The following is a 27,067-nucleotide window of genomic DNA, read 5'->3' as shown; positions in this document are numbered from 1 at the left end:
TGGAGAACAGTAAAACTCAAGGCGTTTTGGTCAGAATTGTGCTGGTTTGCACTCCTTAAAACAAGCTCTTCATAAAACCTAGTTCCCAAAGGAGTTGAAAGGTTCAGGGATGATAAGTCAATCTTTCCTTCCAGACTTTCCAGCTAGACACTTAGTTCCTGCCTGGAAGCACGTCCTACTGTCTCAACTACCAAGGGTGCCCGTCCACTTCTCAAGATTAGGTCTCTTTAAGGCACTCATATTTTCTTTTAGTTTACATCCCTCTTCTATGATTTGAAGGAATTTTTGCACCCTGTCCACCTCCTTGGCATGATCCCAGCCACTAAGCTGGTCCCAACATCATCTTCCCAAGGCTCCTTCCAGACAAGCTGGTTTCTGCATTAATCTGTGCGATGCAGAGCTAAGACTTTCCCCATTCAAAAAGCCTTCTCAGCATTTCCCTCAATTCCCTGTTCTCCCAGGCCTAAGGGAATTCAAAGGGCATCTCTCATTTTTACTGGCTTTTTCCAACATGCAGCTAGCAGTTCCCCTTCAGCAAGCGGTCTTCTAGACCCTGCAACCCACTGGCCCACCTGGTTGTCCTCTACCTTCAGCAGACCCTCTAATGCCTGGCTCCCATCCCCTGGGCACACAAAGTGTGCCCACAGACCTTCCCATCTACATATGCCAGTGCTATCCACTCCCATCCCCATCAGCTTTTGTGGGGAGAAACAGCAACCATGAGACAGAACGTCCAGACAGACTCAGGTGACCTGTGCTCCTGCTGCAGAAGTGGGGCTGGATCTTCTGTTAAAGGAGACAGGTATTATGGACCTGGCTGCCGTGCCAGATTGGTCAGGCTTGTTTATCAGCTCATCTAAGTTCAGCGAGGAAGCAGAACACCGCCAAAGAGAAGGCGGCCTGGGAAGGGAGGAGGTATGGAACTGCACATATCATCAGCTCCTTCCCTGCCAGGGTCTGCTCTGCAAGCATCCCACCAAGACCAGCAGTAGGCTGGAGCACAAGAGGAACTTGTGGCCACGCGCAGGGGTTGCCTGTCCCATGTACTCCTTCCAGCCACAAACAGGAGCAGCCAAGCCGTGATAGAGCCAGCTGATCACAGTGGGGACAGCTCAAGAGAACTGCCTGCTGGAGCCAAGAAACTGTCCCAACATTTCTGGCCTAATGGTCTAGCAGTGATAGACCTAACGAATGTAGCAAGCAGCCACAGCTCCACATCATGTACTCTCACAGAACTTCTCAGTCACACCATCCCCTTGGGAGTGTGGTTCACCGATATGAAATTCCACACCTCCACCTCATCTCCTTGCCTTACATCCTTAGCTACGCCCCTTAATGCTTTCCATCAGTAGCGATATTACTGACATTGCATCATCCAGCTGCCTGCACCTCCCTCAACTCCCCTCCAGCTTTTCTCTTCCAAGCTCTCTTGCAAAGACCCTCAGACACTGTTTTCTAAAGACATCTTGCACAGCCCTCCTGCTGCTCCAGGTCCTGCCCTTTTCGTCTCCCAGCAGACCTAGGTCTGGGTCACACAGATTTATTTCCTTCACTTGGGGAGATGACTTGCCCTGGGAGAGGTGAGTGTGAGCTCCAAACCTCTGCACACGCTGCCATTTAAGCAATGTCCTGCTTCCTCTGAAATCAGCATAGAAACTTCCCTGACACCAGATGGGCCAAGACTTGGCACTGTGCCAAAGCACAATTCCCCAGCCAGACATTTAATTCATTATGCCTCTGCTTCTCCTTCCTTCAGAAGAGCTGGTCTCAGTTACTGCCCTACAAGGTTCCTTACCCTGTATTTGCCGCTATTAGCTGTCTAAAGCAACTGTGACAGCTCAGAAGAAAGGGTGACCCTCATTGTTTTTAGTACACATAACGGGACCATAAGGTCTTTATTGGATTAAACTGGAAGATCATGTTAACCAGTGATTGAATTACTGATAACTAGAAGGCGTTGTAATAAAGACAAGAACATTCCTGGGCTCCCACCACAGCAACGCAGCTTGATAGCACCATTCACGTGAAAGAACCGGCCAACTTCGGGAAGTGCAAGGTGCGGTCCACTCACTGCCTAAAACCCAGCCAAGGCTGAGGTGGTATCTGCTTGCCGTTCTGCAGTACAGAGCAGTGAGCCTTACTGTAAAAAGCCATACTCCATCTGATTAAAACTGCAGGGGGATTTCAAGGAGGCAAAATGCAATTACTGGTGCTAGGATTGAGCCAGTTGGGGTTAATATCCTAATCTCCCAGAAGTGCTAGGAGAAGTTACTGCCCGCGACGCCAAGACAGGTCAACACACACAGAGTTAAAAAAGAGACCCAGGGTAGCAAAGTGGTTAGGTCTCATTACGATCAGAATTTGCTTCAGGTAGAGACGGGGCACCAAGCACTACAGCTGTTCCCAAATAGCCCCATGCCTTTGCCCTGCTCAGTGTATGAATTGCAATAAGGCTACAACGAGCCACCCTCACCCAAACACGGAGTCAGTCCAGGACAGCTGCACCAGAATAACACTATGCACCACAAAACCCTCTTTGGCACAGGTCAGCCTTTGCCAGCAATGTCTTGGTCAAGATGGCTTGTCCCAAGATAGATCGTCTAACGTGTCAGGGTACTCTAAACCAGGGCGTAAACAAGAAGCATCCTGGGAGCTGAGCTCAGGCAGGGAGCTGCTCAGTGCTAAGCTTCTTATGTAGACAGTCTTTACCAGGTGCTCCACTTCATTAAAGACTGGGTTGAAGATGGTATTAAGAACTGCAGATTTGCTGTCAGTCTGGATGAAGAGGCAGCAGATTTCAGTAAGGCTGAGAGATACTGGCCAGAGGCAAGTAATTCATCACGGAAGCGAATCGCACTATCAGAGAGGAGTTGGGGATGGAAGATATTTTATCCCATTAGCTAGTCAGAAAACTTATTTTTCTTTGAATACAGACCTTTTAACTTATCTGTCCTGCTGTCCCCCACCCTAGCTCTCCTGGGAATCTCTTCTGCTAATTACTATGAATAATTAAAAGATTACAATTCGTTCCCCACCCCCAAGCACCACATGCCATCCTAGTGAATCATCAATCTATAAGACAAGATTTGATAGCTCCCAGCACAGTCATGTCTTGGGCTTCAAAGGCACAACCTTGGAGCTAAAAGAGCAGACCCTGGCTGTACGGAAGCAAGCTTCATGCCAGCCCACCATCACACTGGAAGATGTGATGATGCACTCCAGTCCTTGGAGTTGAGCGAGGGAGGAGAGGAACTAAGTGCTTTCATTCACCAGGCATTCAGAAGTCTCACACCAGTTTTCAGGAGCCTGCACTTCCCAGCAATTAATGATTAGGCTGCCTCAACCTAGGGCCTTCACTGGAAGGGAACACGTCAGGCACTGCATTCTCATACTGAGCCAAAGGAGAACACTGAGAGGTGCAAACCAGGGAGCACCCCAGGGTGGATATGCCACCAAGTAATTCTCACTAAAAATCAGGGACTCAAAGGGACCTGCAGTCCTAGTGACTCCCATCTTCTACCCCTAAAGTTAGAAGAGATATTGCATCTGTTGCTCAGGAAATACAGTGGGACAGTAGGAAACATGGGAGATTGGAAGCCTCCAGGCAAAACAAGATGGGGAAGGTGGGAAGAAAGGAAAGGAGGGCAAGAAAGGCTAGATGTGAGTCCACTCTATCTTCAGGGTTGATCTGTGGCTCAGGCCAATTTGATACCAAAAGTGAAGCAAAGTAGACAAACTCAAACTACAACCTGAAAAGCTTCTTGGTTCCCCGGAAGCCTGAAGGCAGCGGGACGCAGAACTAACAGGTTCACAGCTCCACTGAACTGTCTCCTGGCTGAAGTATGAGTCACACACTGATTCTTTCCATAAGGATATGGCATCCACATTGCCACTACACCTAATCCATCTCTTCCAGATGCAGCTCCAGTGGATAGCAGCTGCGCACAGGTTAGGACACAGGCAAGCGTGCGCTTCTGTGCATGCTCAGACAGAACGAGCCAAATCTCAGGGTCCTTCCACAGGCTGGAGCTCTCTGATGTCAATATAGATTCACTGTTCCGTAGCATAAATCAGCAAAAACATTATTCAGGAGAATCAGAGCCCCAGGCTGAGCTGTGCTCTGCCAGTGGGAGTTGTTCTCACTTTCTAATGGACTAACAGGTGGCCCTAGATGCCACATGTTTTCCAGAAATTTTTAAAAGACATTCGAGTGCACTTAAAAGAGCAGCAGCTGCAGATTGTTACTACTTTTTATCTCTTGCAGCCTCAAAGTCACACAAAAGCAGAGGAGTCTCCCCACATAGACTTCAGAAGGACATTTTTTTAAAAAGAAAAAAAGAAAAAAAGTAAAGAATAAAGAAAAAAAGGAGGTGACTAACAGAGCTTTGAAATCACAGGAGATCTGGCCTATCTGCAACAAGACCACCAATTCCAGGCCCAGTATCGTTACACCAAACACAGAAAGAAGCCAGCACAAGTCTCCTTTCATAGCAGGGAATTTTCTCTCTCCAATAGTGTAACAATCCCATTTTGTGCCTTGATCGATACAGGGTCTCAAATCTGTGCCTGGGACAGAGCTACCAACTATGCTGGGCTGCACTTCACTGTCATTCGCAGACAAATCCCACATAAGGAAAACTTATACTATAAACTTGGGGTTTTTTTCTTAAACAGCAGCTGTTTAAGAGATTTATACGTTGAAAATTACCTAACAGATGTCATCACACAGTTCCACAAGGTATCATACGGCATCTGTCACACATGCAGCACGTAAGATCCATTGGTTGTGTGCATCTCACGCATAGGCTTTGCACGACAGGAGAAGGCTGCCCAATTTAGGGATGCTATTACAATATCCTTTATTGTAAAATGACACACAGCAGGTTTCTAATTAAATTTTAAGTAGAAATGTGCTCCCAGCTCTTGAATAATTCAAACCGTTCTATTAACCAAGGTTCTGAAATGCCACTGAGACACAAGCTTTGGACACAGCAACGGTCAGGGGAAAAAACAGTGCTTGGAAGCACAGAAGTTGTTAGCTGGGCAGTGGATAGGGCAGGGTACAAGTAAAGGACAGCTGAAAGAGCACATCTGCTCACGGAGGAAAGCACTGCAGGCAAGAACGGAAGGAGAGAGGAGCACGTTCTGCATACAAATGGGGCAAGGCACGTGCAAGAGGCAAGGCTGGGTTCGGTACCCAGTGCATCTTGCTCTCAATGCACAAGCTGTTCTCCAAGTCACGTCCGGATCTGTGAGTACATGCAGGTGCCTGCTGGCACACAAATAAAAGCGCCGCTGAGCACGCTGCCAGCTTGTGAGAGCTGCTAAGCCAGAGCATGTCCCAAGGATGCGCTGGTGGGAACACGCAGCATCCGCCCCAAGCATCGCTGCGGAGGCAGCATCTGCACAGCGTCCCCACGGCCAGGCCTGCAAGCACCCCCGGGGACCGCACAAGCCACAGGGCAGGAAGAGCACAGCCAGATGAGTTTAGTAGCAAAGTTAGTGAGGAAAGGGCTTTGGAGACCTCAGCTGGGATGGCCCTTGCCCTGCAGAGCGTGCACCATGCCCCAGCGGGCAGCCTGAGCCATAGCACTGCGGCAGCCCTCAGCCCTGCACGAACACAGCTCTTTTTTAAGGTCACAGAAATAGGAGTGAAGATAAAACAAGACCTGTGCTTTCTAATTGCAGACCTCAGTCAGACCTGCTGAGAGGAAGGCAACGATACTGGATAAGGGAGGAGGGATAAGGCTGAAGTCTGGCCCCTGGGTAACACTTAATACATGCCCCACATGACACTTAAGAGCAGGAGGATGTGAAATAATCTGCTAAGATACTGGAAACCCTGCAAATGCTCCTCCTTCTTCCTCCCATCTCTCTCCCTGAGAGCATCTCAAAGCCAACGAGGGTCTCAAAAGAACACTCTGTAGAGGAAAGCAAGCTCAAATGCTAACAAAACTTATTCTGGCCACGGCTCCCCGGGAAGCAGGCAGGACAGGGTAGGCAACAGGGCAGCTGCTCAAGGGAGAAAATCCACTATCTTCTCTCGGGCCAAATCCCCACTGAAATCACAGGGTGAGGAATCTAGGATTTGGCCCAGAGAACCCAGCTTTGACTCAAACCCCAAGATGGCCTTGACCTCTGAGCCAGCGTCTTGAGTCCTTTAGGTTGTGCTTAATTGACAGCAACAGAAAGAAGGGAGAGAGAAGAGAGCATAAAAGGGGGAAGGAGAGAGAAAGAAGGGCACGAGGCAATGGGAAACCAGGCAGAGGCAATACTTTTCCCAGCTCATAGCAGCTCAGGAATAAAGGCTCAGCTGTAACTTGGTTTCTAAAGCCTGTGCTTGCTCAGGGTTCACTGGGGACACATCAGGCACTGAGGTGAGAAAATAGAGCTGACGTTTAATCTCAGGCCCTCTTAGCGAGAGTTGTGTCAGAGCAAGAGAACAGATCCCTGCATCCTCCCGCCTCTCCAGGGTCCCTGCAGGGAAGAAGAATGGGGTAAAAATAACCTACCTGTTGCTGGTCCCAAGTCCAGGCTGGAATCGTTGAGCTCTCCCCCATCTTCCCAGAAGTACTGCGGCGGCTGTAAGATCTTGGACTCCTCATTCTCCTCACTGGCAAAACCTGATCCAGGGGCAGCATGCAGAGAGCCAGGAGCAAGATCAGGCTCTGCAGCCTCTGGGCTGGTTTGCTCATGCGAATTCATGGCCTCCAGGTGGGACATCACGGCAAACTCCAGCAGGGATGTTGACGTGAGGCCATCGGTGGTTGGCTCCTCCGAGGAGGCAAGACAGAGGCACAAGGTCCCTGTATGATGACAGCAAACTCATATCAGAGACAGGTCTGACACCCACCAGGCTTGTCTTCCCCTTGCAGCCCACTCCTGCCAAACCAACCCGCTGCACACACCTGCCTTCGGGGTAACCTGTCCCTCAGATGGGCTGCGCTCTCAGCAAATGTGGAAAATCAGGGTATTTTGGGAAACATCCACAACCATGCAGAGGAGCATTCACATCCAGGAGGAGTCATCCAGCCTGAGGCACCTCTCTTCAATGGGGCAGTGACAGTTCATCCTCTTTGAAAGGATGGGGTGCCTTGTTAATCATCCATCCTGGAGAGGAGGTCAAATGTTTTATACTTAAGCCATGAAATTCTGGCCCTGTGAAGTCGACGAGTTTGCTATCCAGCTGTCAACTAGCCAAGATCTCACCCTAGTGCTCCCGATCTGCAGCTATATTATATGCAGGGGGACTGATCTAAACCAAAATTATTTACATCACCGATATTAATCATGTTTAAATCATCAGGCTGGAAATCTATTTTTAAGTCATTGATTTGAACTTGGTTTCGCATTCGCATTTTTTCTTTTCATAAGGAAGGGCTGACTGTCACAGGTAAGAAAATGTACCAACTGCAAACATCTACCTAATGCTAAGCAGGGAGGCAGGTTGCATTTTACACTTTTCTTTCAACAATTACATCCTTGTTATTTCCATTTTATCTATTAGAAGGTTTGACTGACACTTCTTGATTCCTAGATGAGATTTTAATTGTGATTTGTGTCAAGGTACATTCAAATGCATATTGAACTTCAATCAAAATGCAAGGAAACAGCACCTGGAACTCGGCTTTATTCAACCAATAAATACCATGATAAACATGGAGACCTAAGGAAAAAACGAGATTACCAGAACATGTTTTACATTTAAAACAGTTTTGTTAAGCAAGCAAAGTAACTAATTTGGGTGAACTGAACCAACTGCTTCATAGCTCTCTGCACATTACAACTAGACGATCTCATCCTCTCAGCTGATTTTTATTCATAGATCAGAATAAAAAAGGAGATGTTTTCCCGCTATCTCAGCTCATACTCAGTTTCTCAATTCTTAATGAACTAGTCACTGAACTGAACTAATTGAATAAGCTGAAATGAAGACTAATTTGGTATTTTTCTTTGATAACTGATTTTCTAGACAAGAGAAATGCAGCAGATCTAATCCATCTGGACTTCAGTAAAGTATCTGATACAGTGCCTTATGCAGAATTACAAGAGAGGCAAGAAAAGACACTGATTAGCAGGAAAACTGTAGGGCAACTGTAAAGCATTGGCTATGCAAAAAATGACAGAGGCTTGTGCTGCAGGGAGGCTATTAGTAGAATTCCTCAAGGTCTGTCCTTGGATCTGCTGTTCTTTAACATTTTCCTAAGTGACCTTGGAACAAAAATTAGGAACATGATAATGAAATTAGCCATGGACACAAAGCGAGGAGACATCCTCACCGCACAGAAAGACCGCAGGTACAGCTAGGCAATCTTGAGAATGGAAATAACGGAAATATTCTCAAAAGAAATAGTACAAAGTGATAAGTGTCCACCTTGAGAATTAGCACCAAACATTTCTGATACAAGATAGGAAACCATCCATTAGAAATGTCTTAAGAGGAGAAACCCATGTATTAGAAACAGTTCTGAGATATCGTTGGAATGCAGATGTGAAAGTGCTCGCACAGCCATGAAGTATTAGAGAGTTTTTACAAAGCACTGCTGAGACATCACCTGGATGCTGCATGCAGATCTGGATACACGTGATCTGAAATGATTTAAGCAGAGCTGAACTGCCTTCAGGCAAGGGCACAGACTAGACAACCTCCCGAGGTTCCTTCCCACCACTATGTTCTACGGCTCCACGTCCCAGAAGGACAAATTCACATCAGGGCAAGTGCCAAGCTGAGCTATGGGGCAACGACAATGGGTTGGCCGTGGTGCTTTCAGTGAAAACATGGGCTTGATAGCACAAAAAGCTTGGGCGTTGTTGCTCACTTGCCAGGCTGATTACCAAACCTGTCCTGGGAAAGCTGGAAGCCAGAAATGCATTTCTCAAGCCTTCTGCGTGCTCTGACCCTCTCCACCTTCCACCGCTATTCTCTGAACTGTGCAAAATTCAATATTGGTTACTCTTTCCCATACACACTTGGACCAGGCTTCGGCACTTCTCAATCTCGTTTATTTTGTTCTATTGATCCAAGCCAAGATTGGCTGAGGCCACTGCAGTAACAAAAAGGGAACGGCAACAGAGGCAGAGTATCAACGGGGAAGGAAGCTACTGCAGCATCACGGAGCCAACCAAGGCACCTCTGGGCATCCCTGGGGATGGGCTGTCTCCCTGTGAGCTGTGCACGCACAGCGAAGTCCACAGCTGGAACTGAGAGCTTGCATGTCTCTTGTGTCGATTCAGCGGTGCTCACCAGGCTCCAACGTGATGGTGCCTAGACTGGGCTTCCCCAGGCTGACACGAGACACCTCCAGCACTAACGGAGAGCGCTGCCGAGCCCCGTGCAGCACAGCGGAGAAAGCGCTTGCCTTGAGGAGCTTACAGCTTAAGCAAACACAACAGAGCAGCGAGGGGCAGAAAGGGAACATGTAAGTTATCCAAAAAAGGGGAGAAGAAGGATGGGGAGAGATCACAGCAGGTCCAAGGCCACATGGAAAATCTGAGGTAGGTCCAAAGACCGGCTCAAGCCTCTCTCTCTTTCCATCAGCTACATCTCCCATTTGGGCTGCCTCCAGAGCTCAGGCACAGCCCATACCACCATCTCTACAACAGACATCTCATGGCAGGTGAACCTGGGCATCCACAGAGCTAATCCCATCCATGCTGGAAGCTCAGATCCCAGGAGTTTGTTTACCCTCATTTAACTCTGAAGTGTTTACCCAGTTAAAACCCCCTAAGCTGCATTATCTTGTTTACTGGGAAGCTCTGCTCTCCTCAGCCCAAGATAAAACTACACCACCTCACCCTTCAGAATGAGTCACTAATACACACAGCCTGAGCAAGCTGGGTTTCTCCTGGGGTGGATCTGGAGTAGGACAGTACCTTGGGGCCTGACTCACAGGCACGGGATGCAGAGGCTGGCCTGGGGGAACCCTCTGTACCAGCACCAGCCTGCAAGCCACAGGGCTAACAGCACCATTGCACCAGCATACAAATCAGCACCTCGCCAGACAGCATCCCAACACCACGTCGTACCAGTGGCAAAACTCAAAGATCTGGGGTGCCAAACAGCAGAACCAAGATTTACCATCTTCCTCCTCTCTTCCAAGCATCTCATAAAGGAGCTCAACGCAGCTGTCAGCTCTGAGCCAAAGAAAGAATGAAAGCACGAGCTGAGCTGGAAAGCCAGGGAGCACAGCTGAGAGGGGAAATCTAACGCCCAGGACATCGGTGGCTAGCTGTTTTCCTCCTACGATAGGGAATGGGGATTAGACGACTTCTATCAGCCATCAGTCTCCCAATTTTGTACTTTAAAAGGCAGATCAAGCGACAGGAAGAAAGAAACACATATGAATAAAGCCCTGCGACTGTAGATGGGAGGGAGCGGGGAACGGAGCCAGGGCTCGCCAGCTGCTTCAATGGGGCGTTTGTCTCTCATTTCTATTTTTGCGGCACCTCTGCGTAACCTGGAGGAGATGAGGCTCTGCATGCTAAAGAGGGCAGCCAGCCTTCAGGGAAATGAGCACCGGAGGGAAAGCCCTCCCCAGAGCAGAGGAGGGGCGAGGAAGGAAAGAAAGTGGGAGAGGTAGGTGGAGTGGGGAGAGGGAACAAAGGCAGAGAGAGAGCACCAAAACCGGCGCAGGAGCTCCCGCGCTGGCTGCGAGCTCTCCAGCTGCCAGCACCCACAGAGGTGACACGTGGAGGTAACGCTGACCTTGCAAAAGATGCTTCACCTCTGCAAGGAGCAGAATGGGGTGATTTCAACAACAGGGAATAATACTGCAGTGTTACCTTTCCAAGGCCACTGGAAAAGAGCCAGTCAGGAGGATACACAGATGAAATGAGTTTCCTAGTTCCTGACCCCACTGGCCTCTCAGAAAACAGATCCAACTCGAAGCAGCAAAGCTTGTTCCGTTTAGCTCAGCAGAGGATTCGAGGCAACAGCCCTGGACAAGGCAGATGGGGGAGTTTTGCTTGACAGCAGAAAAAAAAAAATCTGAGGAAAGAACATCTGCCATCTCTCTCCCAAACTGCTGTGAATAAGAGCAGTTTCACATTTCTAAGCAATTCTAGAAGAACCCCAAAGTATTTTCTACACTAACCAACGAAGAACCACTTTATCCCTTTGCCACAAGGCAAGCCACCTCTCCACGGGACGGGGCAGCCATTTAAAAGCTCCCAAATGGCCCCAAATAGGACTAGAAGTGAAAGAGGAAATAAGTCATTTCTGCATCCAGCTGAAATGAGAGGAGGGATTTGGGGAGATGAAATGGAATCTGGTTGTGACTGTGTCAAACAGTCTTTAAAATTTTTTTCCATTTTAATTAACAACAAGCAAACCCCAGTTTTCTCTCCAAAGAAACACACAAACATCCCTAAGATATCATCACATCAGCTTGACCTATAGAGGGGCTGGTGTGCCCTTCAGTTTACCCAGCTGAAGGTTGGTTTTAACCCTTCTTCCTGGGTGCTGTGGTTGCACCACCCTGCCACGGAGGCAGGACCAGCCTGCAGAAGGGAAAAGCTCTTGCCTGGAGCTACCTACCTCTGACCACCAACTAGCAGAGGCTGTGCACCACCACCCAAGCTCAGGTACACAACAGGTACCAAGAAGGGGGTGATCAGAGCATCTCAGTCTTGGCAACGCAGCAGCTGCAACAACATCCATCTGGCCCTTGACCTTCCTTTCAAGCCCACCCCAAACCCAGGAGTTATCCAACAATGTTATTTTCAAGGAGAGCTAGGTCAGGAATGGGTCATTTACTGATAATCGGTTAGGACAGAAACACAATGACCAGATGAGGGAAGCATCTGTCAGGGATACTCCCTCACCCAGACCACCAGCCTGGAAAAGCTGGGGCGCAAGGCCCAAGGGCAGAGAGGAGAGAGGCCCCAGGATAGAAGAGAAAAGGGCACCAACGCTTCCAGAACATAACAAAACACGGAGTAATTTAAATAACAAAAAAGGATCCCAACCACAGACAGTGGAGGAAGAGAAGAAAACGTTCAGCTGAGGGATGCTCAAGCTGATTCCCCCATACTCACCTGGAGTCTCTGCCCCCAGATCCTCAATAGCTTGCACAGGGAAGCATACAAGATGACCACGTCCTTTTGGTACTAATTCAGAGTTATGCACCATACCCATGCTGGGACGTTCCACCTAAGGGACCTCTCCCAGCCCACCTCCACATGGCCTTACTGTTGCTCGGGTCTGCAGGGAGCACATACACTTACCAGCCTGCACCAACAATGGCGACAAGGCATAACTCAAGAAGCCCTTGCAATGGAACAACTCTTTAGAGGGAGATCCTAGAGCACACAGTAGCTGTGCCAGCATCTTTAAGCTTTTACAGGTCTTTACAGCTAGCACAATCAGAGAGCTCAAACACCAGGCTACAGGGTGTGCATGTCTGCACATACTGAGTAGGTGCTACCTTGCCAAGGACTGCCAACATTTGCTCCCCTGGCATTTCAGCAGAGAAGATCTAAGGCACACAGACCTAGCGATATCTATGGAAAATGGCAAGGCACTGCCAGAAGATGCACCTGCTTTTGCAGATAATTGCAGATGTGCCCTTTGTCAGCATATCTGCACCAGGGGCCTGATCTCCAGGGGTGCTGGACAGCCTCAGCCCAGCGCTGAGGAGAGTCAGGTCTCCTGCAGTTACCATGAGTAACATCAGTACTGCTCTAAGCACCATCATCCATCTCCATGGAAGAGACTCCATGCAAGCAGGTCACGGCAACTCAGACAAGCCTGTCCTTCCCCTTTCGCTCAACCATTCACGCCAGGAGTCACAATCTCGCTTGGTTTCAGTTTCCCAGACTGTTTGCCTTCGCTCCCTCCCCAGATTGTCTCGTAGCCTTCACACCTCCCTCCTCTGCTGCTGCAACGTCTGCTCTCCTCCACGCTTCTCGCTATTGACAGTGGCAGTTCCAAGCTCAAGGTGGGGGAGATGTAGCCCCTGGGGAAACAGCATCGAGTAGACAGTTGTACACAGCAGAAGTGAATTTTCTTTCTGCAGTTACCTTTTGTAGGCTTCCTCAAAGCAGCCCACAGACCCCAGGGGTTAACAGACCATAGAATGAAAGCCACTGATCTACAAGAAAAACCACAGCCCACGGATTCCTTTGCCCTCTTGCGGGCGCAAAGCATTTCATCTGCTAAAAATCACCTCACCAAGCCCGTGCTTCCTCTTCTCACTCTGTCCTGACCTGGGCTGCGTGCCCTGCGGCACTCGGTCTGATTTCCGGCACGTCAAATTAAGGTACGTGACTGCTTTGTCTTCAAAGTCTCCCAGCCCAGGCAGATCAAGCACTACCGCAGATGTAGAAGGGATGTCCCTTGAGACATGGTCACCCATCAAAGTATAACAGAGGCCTTTCATACCCCAAAAGGTCTTTAAAAGTCATTGGGCACAACACAGAGTACAAAATGGTTACGTTGTGCTCCAGCCCCTGTGGCACAGCAGTGACGACCACCCTGGCACACACTGGCATGCCACACAGCAGCCTCATCCCCAAGAGGCTCCAAACAGCCTTGTGCATCCCAGGCAAAAAAGCTCGTGCAGAGGTTTCTTAGTCCCAGGGCACATGCACAGGTCCTGATTACCTTCACAATGCACCAGGTAGGACAGGAAGAGCCGAGAGTGGTTGCAGTTACAGAGGGAGGGCTGCAAAGCTGGCTTCCCAACAATAAAAAACCATCCCAAAACCAAGAATGGACATCCAAACCCTGGTAATCACAACGGGGTTTCACCAGGCATGGGGACAGCAGACGGCTGATCTGAGCCCCAGCAGGGCATATCTTCCTTGCCAGCATCCCCGGCCCTCTGAACAAACCAACGCACGTGTTTGCTCTGCCTCTGTGCGGGCTGCGCTCGTGCGGCTGACAAATAGCCTCTCTCCATTCTTTTGGGATTACGTGTTTCAATAGCCAGCGAGAACTGAAAGCAAGTTCGCCCGACCGCCTGCTGCGGGCCGTGATGCACCTTCCCTGCAGCCCCTCTCCCCCCAGCCCTGCAGCGTGGCTGCCATGGCTGCTGCTGCTCACTCAGGTACCCACAAAATGCCAGAGCTTCTTCCCACGCTGAGCCAGTGGAGAAACTTTTGTGTGCTCTGATCCACAGCTTGCCGCCGGCAGCCTCCCCTTGAGGGCTTAATGTAGTTATTTCTACCCCTGATGCCTATAATTAAATGAACATTTCCTTATGGCACTGAAGAGGCCAAGGAAAAACTGACTACAGGGAATTTTCATCCATTCTGATTTATACTCCCTCAGCTCCGGCTTGTTCATACAATGCTAACAAGGAATCTTTTAAGCAGGCAGAAGGGAAAAAAGAAGACACAACTGAAATAGCCCATATGCAGACAAGCACCTGGGGAGACAACAAGAGGGAAGAGAACAATTCCCTCCCTTCTCCTCCTGCTTTTAAGCCCATCATTTTCCTTCTTGCAAAAGCAACAGGGCTCAGATACTCTAGAGCCTGGAGAGATGTTTCCACGCTCTGCCAGCAGACCTGTGCTGCCCAGCAGCCTGCTGGAACCCTGATGAGGCACAGGTCCCGTTTCAGCCCATCTCACAGGTCTGCAGAGGCTCCTGATCCTTGGGAGGCAGGCTGCAGGAAGCATGCCTTTCACCCAGCGCGGAGTTCGAAGAGTCCTCCAGACCTCTCACAGGTTTTAACCGTTCCTGTTCTGTTGGACTGGAGGAGCAAGGCTGGAGCGCACTGAATTATTCCAGGCTGAAATAGCTCAGCAAAGCTACTAACCAAAAACGGGGCTTGATTTACAAATTCCCAGCGGTCTGCATCTCCGCTTCTGCCTTCCCATCTGTGCAAGAGTCCAGGTGTCCAGAGATGCCTGGCCAACTGAAAGCAGACCCCCAGAGCTGCCACAACCCACCAAGATTACCAGTTTCACTAGATTAGGAACTGAGCTGTCCCTCAGAGCTGCCGCTTGCCTCCCACCCTATGCTTCTGCCTGCTAGGACAGCAGGGAGGATCACAGGGAAAGCCAAGGACCCAAATCCTCCATATCATCACCAGCTGGACAGCAATACTAGAAAGCTTCCAGCAGCCTCAGCAGAATAGGAAACACACCCTCCCCTCAGCACAGCAGTATCAGCTGTGGTCCTTTTGGCCACCAGATTTTAAAACCACCACAAGGTCCGTTTCCTTCCTCTGGAGACCAAACGTAGCTTTCAAGCGATGGGTATGGAGCCAACCAGCACCAGCAGATCGGTGGCATGGGAATATGGCAATTCACACACCCCCACACACCTTGCCCTCCTCTGTGGAGGAGGTGGTCTGGCAGAATCTGGGGACACAAGTCTCCTGCTGAGACACAGCTAAAGAACCTTTGCCAGTTGTGCCCAAGGTTTTTCCCTAATGTGGACAACCTCCCTGGAGGAAGCCACAAAACTGGCTCCCTGCTCAGCTCTGGAAAGGCTTATTGCTTCTGTGCCACAGAGTATTGGCACAAAACTCCAACAGGTTTTCTGATCCATTTTTCTCTTTAAGCTCACTATTGTTTGCAAACCTAAAAGGCTTATCCCCTCTCTTTAGGGAGCCCCAGACGACAGGGGCGAGGCACTGTACATACAGCTCATGGATAGAGCGGTTCCACAGATGACACATTCCCCCATGAACATTTTCGGGACACTGGGGTAATGAGAGACATGTGCCAGGGAGCTGGATGTCACCATATCACAGCTTGGTCGTCCTGGAAGACAGCGACTGGTTGGGAAATCAGCCCTTCCCTCCTTGCCAGGATGACTCAAGACAAAGACTCCTCCACTCGTTAAATGTCCCTGTTCAAAACTCCTGCTTCACACTAACGAGATTTCTGTACAAAGGGATGGGGGTAGAGAGGGAGAGGGCAATCTCAGCCTCACGGATCTTTGGGGGGGATCCCTTTGTTGGAAAATTTCCCCAGACTATTTAAAAATAGAAGCAGAGCCTTCATAACTATTCTGAGTATAATTATTCCTGCACTTAATTGCCTTTCCCTGGCACCCTACCTAAGGAGGTAGGAGGCTCTTAGGGAAACGTGGAGCAATTTGTGGTTCCCCCTTCCTTTGTGCCAGTTTCGCGGTAGTTAGCAGAATTACCACGACGCCAGACGAAGCCACGAACACAAGAGAAGGCGGTTTTGGGGCAGCCCTGGTGTAGCCGGGTCTGCCGTGCCGAAGCGCCGCGGCGGGCAGCACGCCCCGTCCAGGGCGACGTCCATCCGCTCCCCGCACCGCAAGCGCTGTCCGTGCTGGCCACGGCGTGCGGGGTCCCCGCAGGGACCGGCGGCGCGTCCCTCGCCTCCGAGGCGGGAGACGCCGGCTGAGCCCCCGTCCCCGCGGGGGGAAACCCAGGTGCGTCCAGCCCCCCATGCCGGGAGCCCAGGGGTGCCCCGTCACCCTCCGGGGTCCCGGGGCAGACCGGCCACTCCAGAGGGCTCTGATGCCCAGGAGGAGGGCAGTGCCCGGTACCCAGGGAGAGCTCCGAGGTGGGGACGGGGACCCGACACAGGTCCTGGTACCCGGGTCAACAGTGCCCGCGGGGGCGGGCGGCGTGATAGGGACCTGCCTCCCACCGCGGTCCCGGTGCCCCAGGGAATGGGGCCCATCGCGAGCCGCGGTTCTCCGGGGTTGGAGGGGCAGAGCCGCCCCCCGCCGGGGGTCCCGGTGCTCGGGTGCCCGGGGAGAGGACCGACACCCACGCACTGACCGGCGCTGCCCAGCCCCGCCGCGGGGGGTCCCGGCGGCCGGCCCGCCCTAGCCCATAGGGATGGCGGCGACCCCCGCCCCACCAGCCTTCACTCACCAGCGGCCAGAAGCAGCAGCAGCAACGCCGGGGCCCGGTGCAACGGCTGCATGGCGGCGGCCGCTGCCCTGCCGCGCCGCCTCTTCACGGGGAGCGGGGCCGCCCCGCCGCCCGCCGGGCTCTGCCCCTCGCCGCCGCGCCCGCCCGCCGCCCGGCCCCGCACTGCATCCCGCCGCCCGGCGCCGCCTCCTCCCGCCGCCGCTGCCCGCCGCTCCAGGGGCGGGGGAAGCGGCGAGGGGGGGGGGGGGGTGTCCTAACTGCCCGCCGGGTGCGCAGACGGAGCGGCCGGGACAGAGGCGGGGCGCAGCCGGTGATTTGCACCTAATTTCTGCCTGCGGAGTCGCCGCCGCCCCTCGGTCCGGCCCGGCTGCCCCCGGCTGCAGAGCCCCGGCACGCCGCCGCCCCCGGGCGCCCCGCAGCGCCCACAACGAGTGCCGGCGGCGCGGCTGCATGCGCCGGCGGTGGGTGATCAGCCCCCGCGGCGGCGATGCTGGAGCCGCCGAACCCCGCCGGCGACGCCCCCCTCCGCCGGGTGAGGCGCGGGCAGGAGCAAGGTCCCGGCGGGAAGGCAGCTCCATGTCAGCCGAACCATCGGGGGGCCCTGGCAGGAACGGTCCCCAGACCAAAGACCCGTGACGTCCATCTTCTGGCCTTCCCTCAGTCATCCATGTGCCACAGAGCCACTGTGTCTCCCTCACCCCTCAGCTACCGGCTCGCTTCATAGCCTGGAAAAACTTCTCCCGCGGGGTAACTTCATTTCCTCACCTCTGGAGGTCATCCGGTCCGACCTCCCTGCTCAGGCAGGTTACCTACAGCCAGTTGCCAAGGACCGGGACCAGGCTTTTGAGTATCTCCAAGGCTGGAGACTCCGCAGCCTCTCTGGGCAACCTGTGCCAGTGCTCTGTCATCCTAACACTAAAAAAGTTTCCTCATGTTCAGAGGGAGCCTCCTGTGTTTCAGTGTGTACCCATTGCCTCTGATCTTGTCACTGGGCACCACTGGAAAGAGCCTGGCTCCATCTTCTTCGCACCCTTCCTTCAGATATTTATGGGTGTTGATTAAATCCCCCTGAGCCTTCTCTTCTCCAGGCTAAAAAACAGTCCCAGCTCTCTCAGACTTTTCTCATATGTGAGATGCTCCAGTCCCTTAATCATCTTTGTGGCCCCTCGTTGGACTGTCTCCAATATGTCCATGTGTCTCTTTTACTGGGGAGTTCAGCCTCACCAGCACCAAGTAGAGGGGAAGGACCACCTCCCTCAACCTGCTGGCAATACTTTGCCTAACACAGCCCGGAATACCATTATCCTTCTTTGTGGCAAAGGCGCGTGACTGGCTGATGTTCAATTTTGTGTCCACCGCGACCTCTACGTCTTTTTCTGCCAAGCTGCTTTCCAACTGGGTGTCCCCCAGCATGTATTGGTACATGAGATTGTTCCTCCCCAGGTGCAGCACTTAGAACATCTTGTTGAACTTCAGAGGTTCCTATCAGCCCATTTCTCCAGCCTGTCAAGGTCCTTCTGGATGGCAGCTTGACCCTCTGGTTTGTCAGCCATTCCTCTCAGGTTTGTGTCATCAGCAAACTTGCTGAGGGTACACTCTGCCCCACTGTTCAGATCATTAATGAAGATGTTAAACAGGCCTGGACCCACTGTTGACTCCTGGGGTACACTGCTAATTACTGGCCTCCAACTAGACTTTGTGCCACAACCCTCTGGGCTTGACCGTTCAGCTGGTTTTCAGTCCACCTCACTGTCTGCTCATCCAGCCCATACTGGAGGGCTGCATCCATTATCCGAAGCTGGGTCTGTGTCAGAGCCTCTGCCCTAGCAGGGGCAGCTGCTCCAACACCTGCTGGGAAACCATTTTGTGGTGTGTCACCACCATATGTGAGACTATCACAGTGGTACTAACTCAACTGATGCCCTCTTCTTCACGTTCCTCTGTGAAAACTGTTGTGCAAAATGCTGCATCCATTAAAAAAAAAAGATTTTATAATACAGCAGTTCTTGGATTTGTGGCTCTTGGAGCAGTTCTCTGGTTTGGTGGATAACACAGCAAAGAAACGTGCTGAATATCACACCAAAAATCATTATTACAGCAATGAGGCCAACTGCTCCAATTACATTCAATTTCAAATTAAACAAATCTTTAATGGCCTCAGGGCACGACATCACAGTAAATGACTCAAGCAAGGTCTTTGTCAGATGAGTGTCCAAGAAATAACGCTCAACAGGTCCTGCAATACCACAGCAGCTGAGGGAACACCCGCCAGCTCCCTGTGTCTCAGCCCCTCTCGCCAGCTGGATGAGCCGCAGCCTTCCCACCTCCCTCTCGCAGGCCTCCAGCATGTGCCACCTCGGAGGAGGTGTGCAGCTCCCGGTCTGGCCAAATAGTCAAGAGACCTGGTCAAGGCCCAAGCATCACAATGCTGCGAACATGATATGACTCCAAGCCAAAGGACCCAAAATCATATTAGTCCCTTCCCATTAGGCATTCAGCTCATGTTTTCAAGATTTCTTCAACAACAGTGGTTAGGAGATTTTTCTTTGGTTTCAAAACAATTTTCTCTTGTCACACCACTCTAGAAGGGCAGGAGATGCTAAAATCCAACATCGCGAGCTCTGAGTGAGGAAACAGCCGCACTGCCATGGCCTCACCAAGCATCTTTGCGCTGGCAATGCTTGCATCGGGTGCCCAGTGCTCTACATCTCCCATGTGGCATGTTGCTGAGATGACAGGACCTAGGTCTGAAGGTGATCAGGATTTTAAATTCAAACATTCTTATTCCTCAAATAAGTGTTCATTAAAAATATTCCAGAGTCTTTTTTTCCCCTGTAAGAATTGAACTTTTTTTTCTCATTGAAGAGTGAATCTCCTGATTTATTTTTTTTTTCTGACATGAACTTGCTGGTTTCCAACATCTAAATAAAGGCATCACGTGCCAAAGCCCGCTGAACCCTCTGGTGCATCAAACAGCTAACCAAGGGTACTTGGTACTATCGATACTGACCTTCACATCTCCTCCCAGACCAGCACTGGCGCATGTCACCCCTTTGGGCAGTTGTCTGCCTCCTTTTGCCAGCTCTTTCCTCCCATCATCTGCTCCCGTGCAGCAGCTACCCCGAGCGTGACAAGGGCAGGTAGCAGCCTGGCTGCGCCCGTTACCCAGCGCGGCAAGGCCAAGCAAACAGGCTGCAACCAAAGTACTCGCTTTTGGCTTCTTTTGGACCACGTCCTTCCAGTGCTCTGAAAGTCCTTTTTATCCCAGAATCAATGGAGCCCCCAGCCCCCACCGAACAGGAAATGCAGCAGGAACTACCGAGCTGCCGCTTACCCATTAGATGAGATAAAAACACTTCAGTGCACTCAGATTCTAGCCCAGGCATGGCATTTAATGAATGCTCTTGTCATTTTTCACTTCGCTGCTGGTAATTTGGCTGTCTTCGCATGCAGGTGGCTTACTACAAGTGGGTAACTAAAAGCCTTTCAGATCTCCTGACCCTGCCACATCCAGCTCCCAAATCTTAGAAACAGAATCCAGTGTCTGAAGCAGCCTAATCACATCAAAGAAAGTGCAAAACCCCCTCATGTATTACACAGCCTTGAATCAGAGGGAAGGAAACCGCACGGGCATGGCAGTGAGCACACTTTGTATGAGGCTCGTGGTGCTCCCTGGATTTATTTTGACGTTATACATCAATCTCAGACTGAGCAACAAAGGGGGAGTATGAAAGGAGGGGATACATCTTAGGCAAGAAAATTAAATAAAGTTAGTGGCAACATTGATCAGCCAGGTCAGCGCTGCCAGCAGAGCAGAAAACAGCCAGCAAAGATGGGCAACACCAGTTCTCTTTGAAAGCAACATGAACTTAAACCCAGCACAGCCCTTGTGTCTTCGTTCTACGCTCCCAGGAATAGGCACAGCTGGCTTGGCTCTCCTCTGGGGTATTGACAGCTTTATAGTCAAAGGCTTGTCATTTCTCATTTGATTTCCTCCAGCTTCCCTACCTGGTATATATTCTCTAACGATGTTCAGAGCACTGGTAAAAGGGGCTTTGCAATTGCACTGAATGCTTTTTTATAGCTGCTTCAAAGCCGTTCAGAATTTTTTCCTCGATATTACCATTATCTGTGCTTTTTCTGTTCTTTCCCCAAATTGTTCAATTTCACAGTTACGTCTGTTAGGCAGAATCAGAAAGCAAGCGTGTATTTTAGGCTGACAAAACTGAAAATGCTTCTGCTGTTTCCCCCTGTAAGTTACTGTAACAGCTTTTGCCTTCAGGAAATTCAGCCTGCTTTTCCATTTCAATTTAAGGGTCACATTTTGTTCCAAGATACTGGCAAACAAATACTACTGAGGTAGAGGAATGAGGTGATAGCTAAGGGAAAGAATTCGGTGCCTAGAACTTGTTAATTAAAAAGAAATTAACCACAAAGTCTAACCTCAACAGAAACTTATTTTGAAACTTCAGTTAAAAAAAAAGAAAGCAATGCATTAACTTGAAATATGCTGGTGAGATGTTTTATTCTCCTAAATACAGCAAAACTGAATTCACCTATAAAGGTGAAAGCAATCTATTGCCCTTGCTCAGCAGAGCAAGAAAGTAAACAATAAGCGAAACGAAAAAGCCATCAGATGTTAAGTTCTTGCAACGTTAGAAAAGGCAGGATGTCACTAGTACCAGGGAAAAGGTTTAACCCTCCTGCCTTTGCACGCTGATGTTTGTCCACACAAGGGAAAGTGATGTGTGCCCGGTCTCAGGTCAGAAGGAAAAACACCTGCTCCCTGACTCTGTCCCGTCACCTCGATCGCTGGCTCTTTGGGACAGAGACTGGGGGATGCAGCAGGCTTGGGGCTCAACGCGCAGTTTAACCCCATTTTCTGTGAAGCTGTGCAGCCTTTTGGCATCTCACCCCCTGAAAGAGGAAAGCTTGAGAATTCCCCCACCCAGCCCCTCCTTCCTTAGGCACAAGGAAAGATTTAACCTCTCCCTTGTTCCAGCATACATGAATTTACTTCAGAGCCTCCGACAAGCTTTATATAAGCTTATTTGCTGACTTAGCCTTTTTAATGCTGGGACACCGGGAAATGTTTTGACTGTACCAAGCAGGGGCGGGTACCCGCTCTATTCTTGCGTAGCCCAGGCATGCAGCCATTCTCCGGGCAAAATGCACAGCTCCTCTCTCATCCAAAACCTGCTGGCAAAAACGTATAATCAACACGTCAAGAGGAGTGACCTGGAGCAATTAATGCCTTCCAAGATACGCTGTAATTAGAACGGAACAGAATCTGCTCTGTTTAGAGAGCAGGAGCAAGATTTTCTGTATCACTTTGAGCCTTTCTCCATCTCTCTGCATCAGCTTGCTGCCCTTAGGGAAGGGCACGCTGCCCACCTGAGACACGGTGCTGTTACCAGCCCTGCTGGTTTCCCATCCCCTGCCGTACAGTGCAGCGAGAGAGCAGCACAAGTTGTGCTTTACTTTTCCAGTTTTCACGTGCCCCTGCTGTCTCCCTTCCCTGAGGCTTTACATTTCCCTCCTCACTAGAGTGGAGTTGATTGCTGCATTAATAGCCATGTCATCCTCCTGCAGCAGCCTCTGACAGCAAACCTCAGCGGATTCCTAGAGGGCAGAGGAAAACAAAGCTATATTGAGTTTGATTAAGGGGCCAGAATAACCTTTACCAGAGCCACCTGCAGCAAGGAAGCAGACAGCTCTGCAGCAAGGAAGCCCCTGCAAGTTTCCTCAAAGCCCAGAGGACAGGGCTCCTCATTCAAGAGGAGTAGCAACCCATCACATTGCTCTGTTGGAGCTAGCAGAGGGGTGGTCACAGCCCACCACTTGCATGAGGGGTGACTACTGAGCTCCCAGCAAGGAAGGAGAAAGGACTACATCTCTTGGCAGATTCACGTCATTTAAGCTGGGCTTCTGTACCGCACACAGCACATCTTGGAGAATCACCTTATCTTTGTTGAGCTCATCAACTCAGATCCTAAGCAGAGAGCAAGTGTTCTTCTGGAAGGGATGGAAAATCTGCAGAATGTAGATGTTACAAGGGCAGGCAAACCTCAGATCTTCTGAAGCTTTTTGCAGGGGCAGAAGGATAAGCAGTCTAAAGCCCAGTAGAGCCAGGAGGTTAGTGACAAGGTGCAAGAGAAGTTTGATCTTAGCTCTACCTGTTTTAGAGATATGACCCAAGTCCAAAGAAGTGACTGCCAAGCCCTTGCTATGCAAAGTTTGAGGAGCACAATAACAGCCAGCAGGACAGGGCCCTCCCAGTACCCAAGGCAGATGAGCAGAGCGGCTGAAGGATGGCAGCCAGATTCAACCAGAAGTCCAGATCCTCAGAGAAGCTCATGGAAATGAAGCTAGTCCAATACCAAACTAGGAAGTCAGTCTGTAGTTCAGAGTCAAGGTCTGCTGATGGCAACCATGGTCAGACACCATCCAGCGACTACTTGGCAGCTCCATAGCAGGAGAAGAGGGTCAAGGTCAGGAAGGCAGTCCACAGCCCAAAGCAAGAGGGACTGTGACGAGGCACAGTGAGCCAAAAACCAGCACTTGCACCTCACAGCTCAGGCAGGCAATGAGGGTCCCAGGTCGAGCTTAAATAGAGTGTTTGGGCCATGGGTGTGGGTGGAGGCCTCAGGTGAGCCCAGTTAGGGCAATTAAGACCTATTAGTACTCTCAGGGCCCTGACAACGTCAGCCTCTCTCCTTGCACAGTGACTTGAAAAGCCAGGGGGAGTTTCTACCTCTTAATGAGCAAAGTATCTTCACTAGGAAGATCCTTAGAAAGGGTTTATACCTTTCATTGCTAAACTGAAAAGCCTAATGTTACCTTCAGAGGAGCTCTTGGTACTTTAATAGCTGGCTAGAGCTGGAATGTGACAGTCTTCAGAGCAGAGGGAGCAACCTATAGCTGAAGAAGGCTGCTGTCTGTTGCCTCTAAGAAAAGCCATGCAAGGGCTCATGCGGACTATTGGCATTCCTACATATGTGTTTCCATGCGGTTTGGTGGGACTGAAGCTCCTCGGCATCTTTTCCACTGGACAGTTACTTTCAGATCTCCTTGAGCACTAGAAAACCCAGAGAAGAAACTTGGCACCTCCCTTGGGTTCCCCCCACAGCTTCACCTCACCTTTAGAGGGAAGTGACTTGCAAGATGAGCAGCAGGGAGCACAACCTCCTTCCAACGAGCTTTTGTTCTAAAGATGCAGCACTCAGCAGCCCCTGGAGGGTCCTCACAGATATTTGGTTGTGGCTGAGGAGCATGCTGGATTTGTTGGCAGACCAGTGCTCCATGATAATGGAGATATTAAATCAGTCATGGCAGCAAGAACTGCATAATAGATGCAAAATACGGCAGAAGCCTGATCCAATTTTGGCTCTGCCTTGTTAAGTGGAAAAGTATTTTAGGAGATGGAAAAATACTAAGAAGTTCAGAGTGCATCTTCCCTGCAGCATGGCATTTGGGGTAGCTGTCTGCAGTGACTCACCTGTATCTGTAGATTCACATCTTCTGTAACCATATTCCCGTACTGTCTTCACAGCTCAGCGATCACATGCTGGAATCCAGGTATTCAGGTCAGTCAAGGTCAACAAGGATGGAGCCTTATGCACCTGAAATGGCCCTCCTGGTTGAGCTGCAGCTGGTTGGCCTCCTCTAGGACAGGAAGGTGACACTAGCCAACACAACTGCTACATCTTGAGCACAGTTACACTGGGAAAGATCTTGTCAACCAGTTTCCAGACAGCTCTTTAGTAAACACACAGGAGATGGACAGAGCAGGTTCCAGCCAAGGTCTGGCATGGGAGAAAGTGAAACACTGACGGTCCAGAAATACTGCATATGCTATTTTTTCCCAGTGGCTTTGTCACTATTTTGAGGAAAAAAAAAAAAAAAGTATTACTGGAGCTAGAACTTCTCCTACTTAAGGGGCAGCTGCCATTTGACAGATGCAAACATTTGACAGATGCAGAAACAGCCACTAGCACACTGGATATGACCCAGGACTTGCAGATGTAGTGTGTGGGTTTATGATCACAGTTAAAGGCAGATGCTATCAAGACTCTAAACTCTGTCAGTAGGTACGAAGGAGCTTGCAGGAAGGGGAGGGGGCTTGTCTCCCACTTTTCCCCAGATCACATTCCCTCACTTGTTGGCTGGTTATCTGCAGGCACCTGCTCATGTACTCTGAGCAGGTATGCATGCGTTGTTTGTATATGTGTACGTATATATATGCTCCATGCTGGGCTAAGGTCAAACAGCTTTTTATGAGATGCAGAGAGCCATGCTGTTCTCTCAGGAGTGTGCACACAGCATGTTCAAATTAAACTGGATCAGAATCTGGCCCATCACGCCCTTTTCAAATCAAGATGCTCTTTCCAGCCAATCTCAACCCAGCATTTGCCAACAACCACAATCCCGAGGGGAAAATGACCACTAGAAGGGACACTGCCTGGCTTCACAAGGTCCTGTCTGCTTTTCAAGGAGCACCCTCATCATCTTCTATCTGCAACCAGACAGAGTCTGTTGTGGACAAACCTCACCTCCCCAAGATTCCTGCTTTTGCCCCAGATTGTCAGAGGTGCCATGCAATGTTCGAATCACAGCAGTGAGAAGCCAAGTGCTCAAGCTTGGCTAAGCTCAGGGTTGTCAGGGGAGCAACTCCTCGTTTCATGAGAGCGTGGCTTGGCTCGCTGATGTCCAGAGCCCTGCAGTAAAATCCCTGCTATGTTCAGCTGGAACATGCCCCCTGGCAAGGCAGTCCCTGTTCAAAGCAGCATCTGTTTTCACCCCTGTGTGTACCCCTATCCAGACCAGACACCTGATGCTGTCAACAGCCAAAGCTTGCTCCAGGGAACCTGAAAAGCTCACTGGCCCTGAGAGGAGAAACATGCCTTCAGACTGGCATTAACACTCCACTGAGCAGCTGATGCCAACATTAGCACGGGCGCAGCTGCAAGTATTCATTGCTCTGCTGGGTGCTGGCAACACAACAAGGTGGGAAGGCATAACTAACTGCCTTTGTAGTGAGGATTCAGGAGGAGACAGAGTGACAAATGAGTGACTCCAACAACGGCATCTCTCCATTGGCACTGCTCACATTGTGTGCCAAGTGAGGTGGGACCAGAGCATGGGAGGCAGGAGTGAGTTGTAGGACAAAACTGAAGGGTGACTGTCAACAGTCCTGTCCGGCAGCAGGGCAAGGAGCTGGGAAAATCAGGAGCCTCACTCCCTTCCTGTGTATTCTGTCATGGTTTGCAGTGACATGTTTGGCCTCATATTTAACTCTGTGTGTGTCACTACAGGCACAGCAGAGGCTTCACAAGGTTGCAAGCGTTTCGGTAGCGTTTCATATTTCTCCAGTGTAACACAAAGCCTCTATCTCCTCCTACACCCAACGTTCATCACCACGACACACAAGTTGAGTTTGCTTGACAAGCTTGTTTCATCCCTCATTACTGCTGGTTTTGCTACCAAGTGGCCAGCACTTTCCCTGGCAAGGTATGTGGGCTCCCAAACAGCTGGGGACAGCTTGCAAGTCCTGGCAGTTTCTCTCCCCAGGGATGGCCTCTGGCATTAGGAGGTGAGGCGCTAACAGCTCTGTGCCCAACCTCACCATGCGGTTCCAGGCATATGGCAGCTCTGCTATTCCCAGTGCGCACTTGACCCAGGCACACATTCAGGGGGCAAAGGGCTAGCTCAGGCAGGGAAGGCAGGCCAGGAAAGCGTCTCTATGGGCTGCCTGCAGAAAGACAGAGACCCAGCAGGAAGGGAAAAAAAAAAACAGTCAAAACATTTAAACAAATACACAGGAGGGAGCTGGCACACAAAAAAGACAACACGCGGAGCCAGTTTCAGGCTGAGAGTCATGTGCTAAGCCCCCAGCGGGGTTCAGGCACTGCTACCTCCTGAGTAACAACCCGGCTGGGAGGACACACACACACACACATCACCATGACAAACGCCACGGTGTCGAAAGCCAGGGACATGTCTGCTTGGCCAGCACAGAATTGCAGCAGCCAGCTTACAAATTCTCTCAAGCACAGGCAGGAGGAGGCTGGAGCTGCCTTACAGTCCTGTGAGTCTCGCCAGACAAAGCACGTTCACTACAGACCTCAGCTGTGTCTTGGAGAGGGTTTACTGCTTCTCCCAGAATGGAATCCAAGTGGTGGCCAACACAGGAGATGAAGGCTGTCTAACCAAAGAGTGGGAAAGAGAGGTGGAAGATATGTACTATGATGGGACAGTGT

General features: G+C 50.6%; 1 protein-coding gene across 1 annotated transcript in view; it reads right to left on the bottom strand.

Moving 5' to 3' along the window:
* The window catches only part of PODXL2 (podocalyxin like 2), a 28,723-nt gene extending 11,863 nt beyond the window's left edge, over positions 1–16,860 (bottom strand). Inside the window, 2 exon segments of the mRNA XM_086619264.1 lie at positions 6,513–6,806; positions 16,809–16,860. Coding sequence (XP_086475390.1) covers positions 6,513–6,806; positions 16,809–16,860 — 346 coding nt within the window.
* Positions 16,861–27,067: the final 10,207 nt, after the last annotated feature.

Source organism: Tauraco erythrolophus, chromosome 12, assembly GCF_009769465.1.
Source record: "Tauraco erythrolophus isolate bTauEry1 chromosome 12, bTauEry1.pri, whole genome shotgun sequence".
In the NCBI taxonomy this organism is placed as follows: domain Eukaryota; kingdom Metazoa; phylum Chordata; class Aves; order Musophagiformes; family Musophagidae; genus Tauraco; species Tauraco erythrolophus.
Note: the sequence above shows the minus strand (reverse complement) of the source record. Positions and strands in the feature narration are given on the sequence as shown.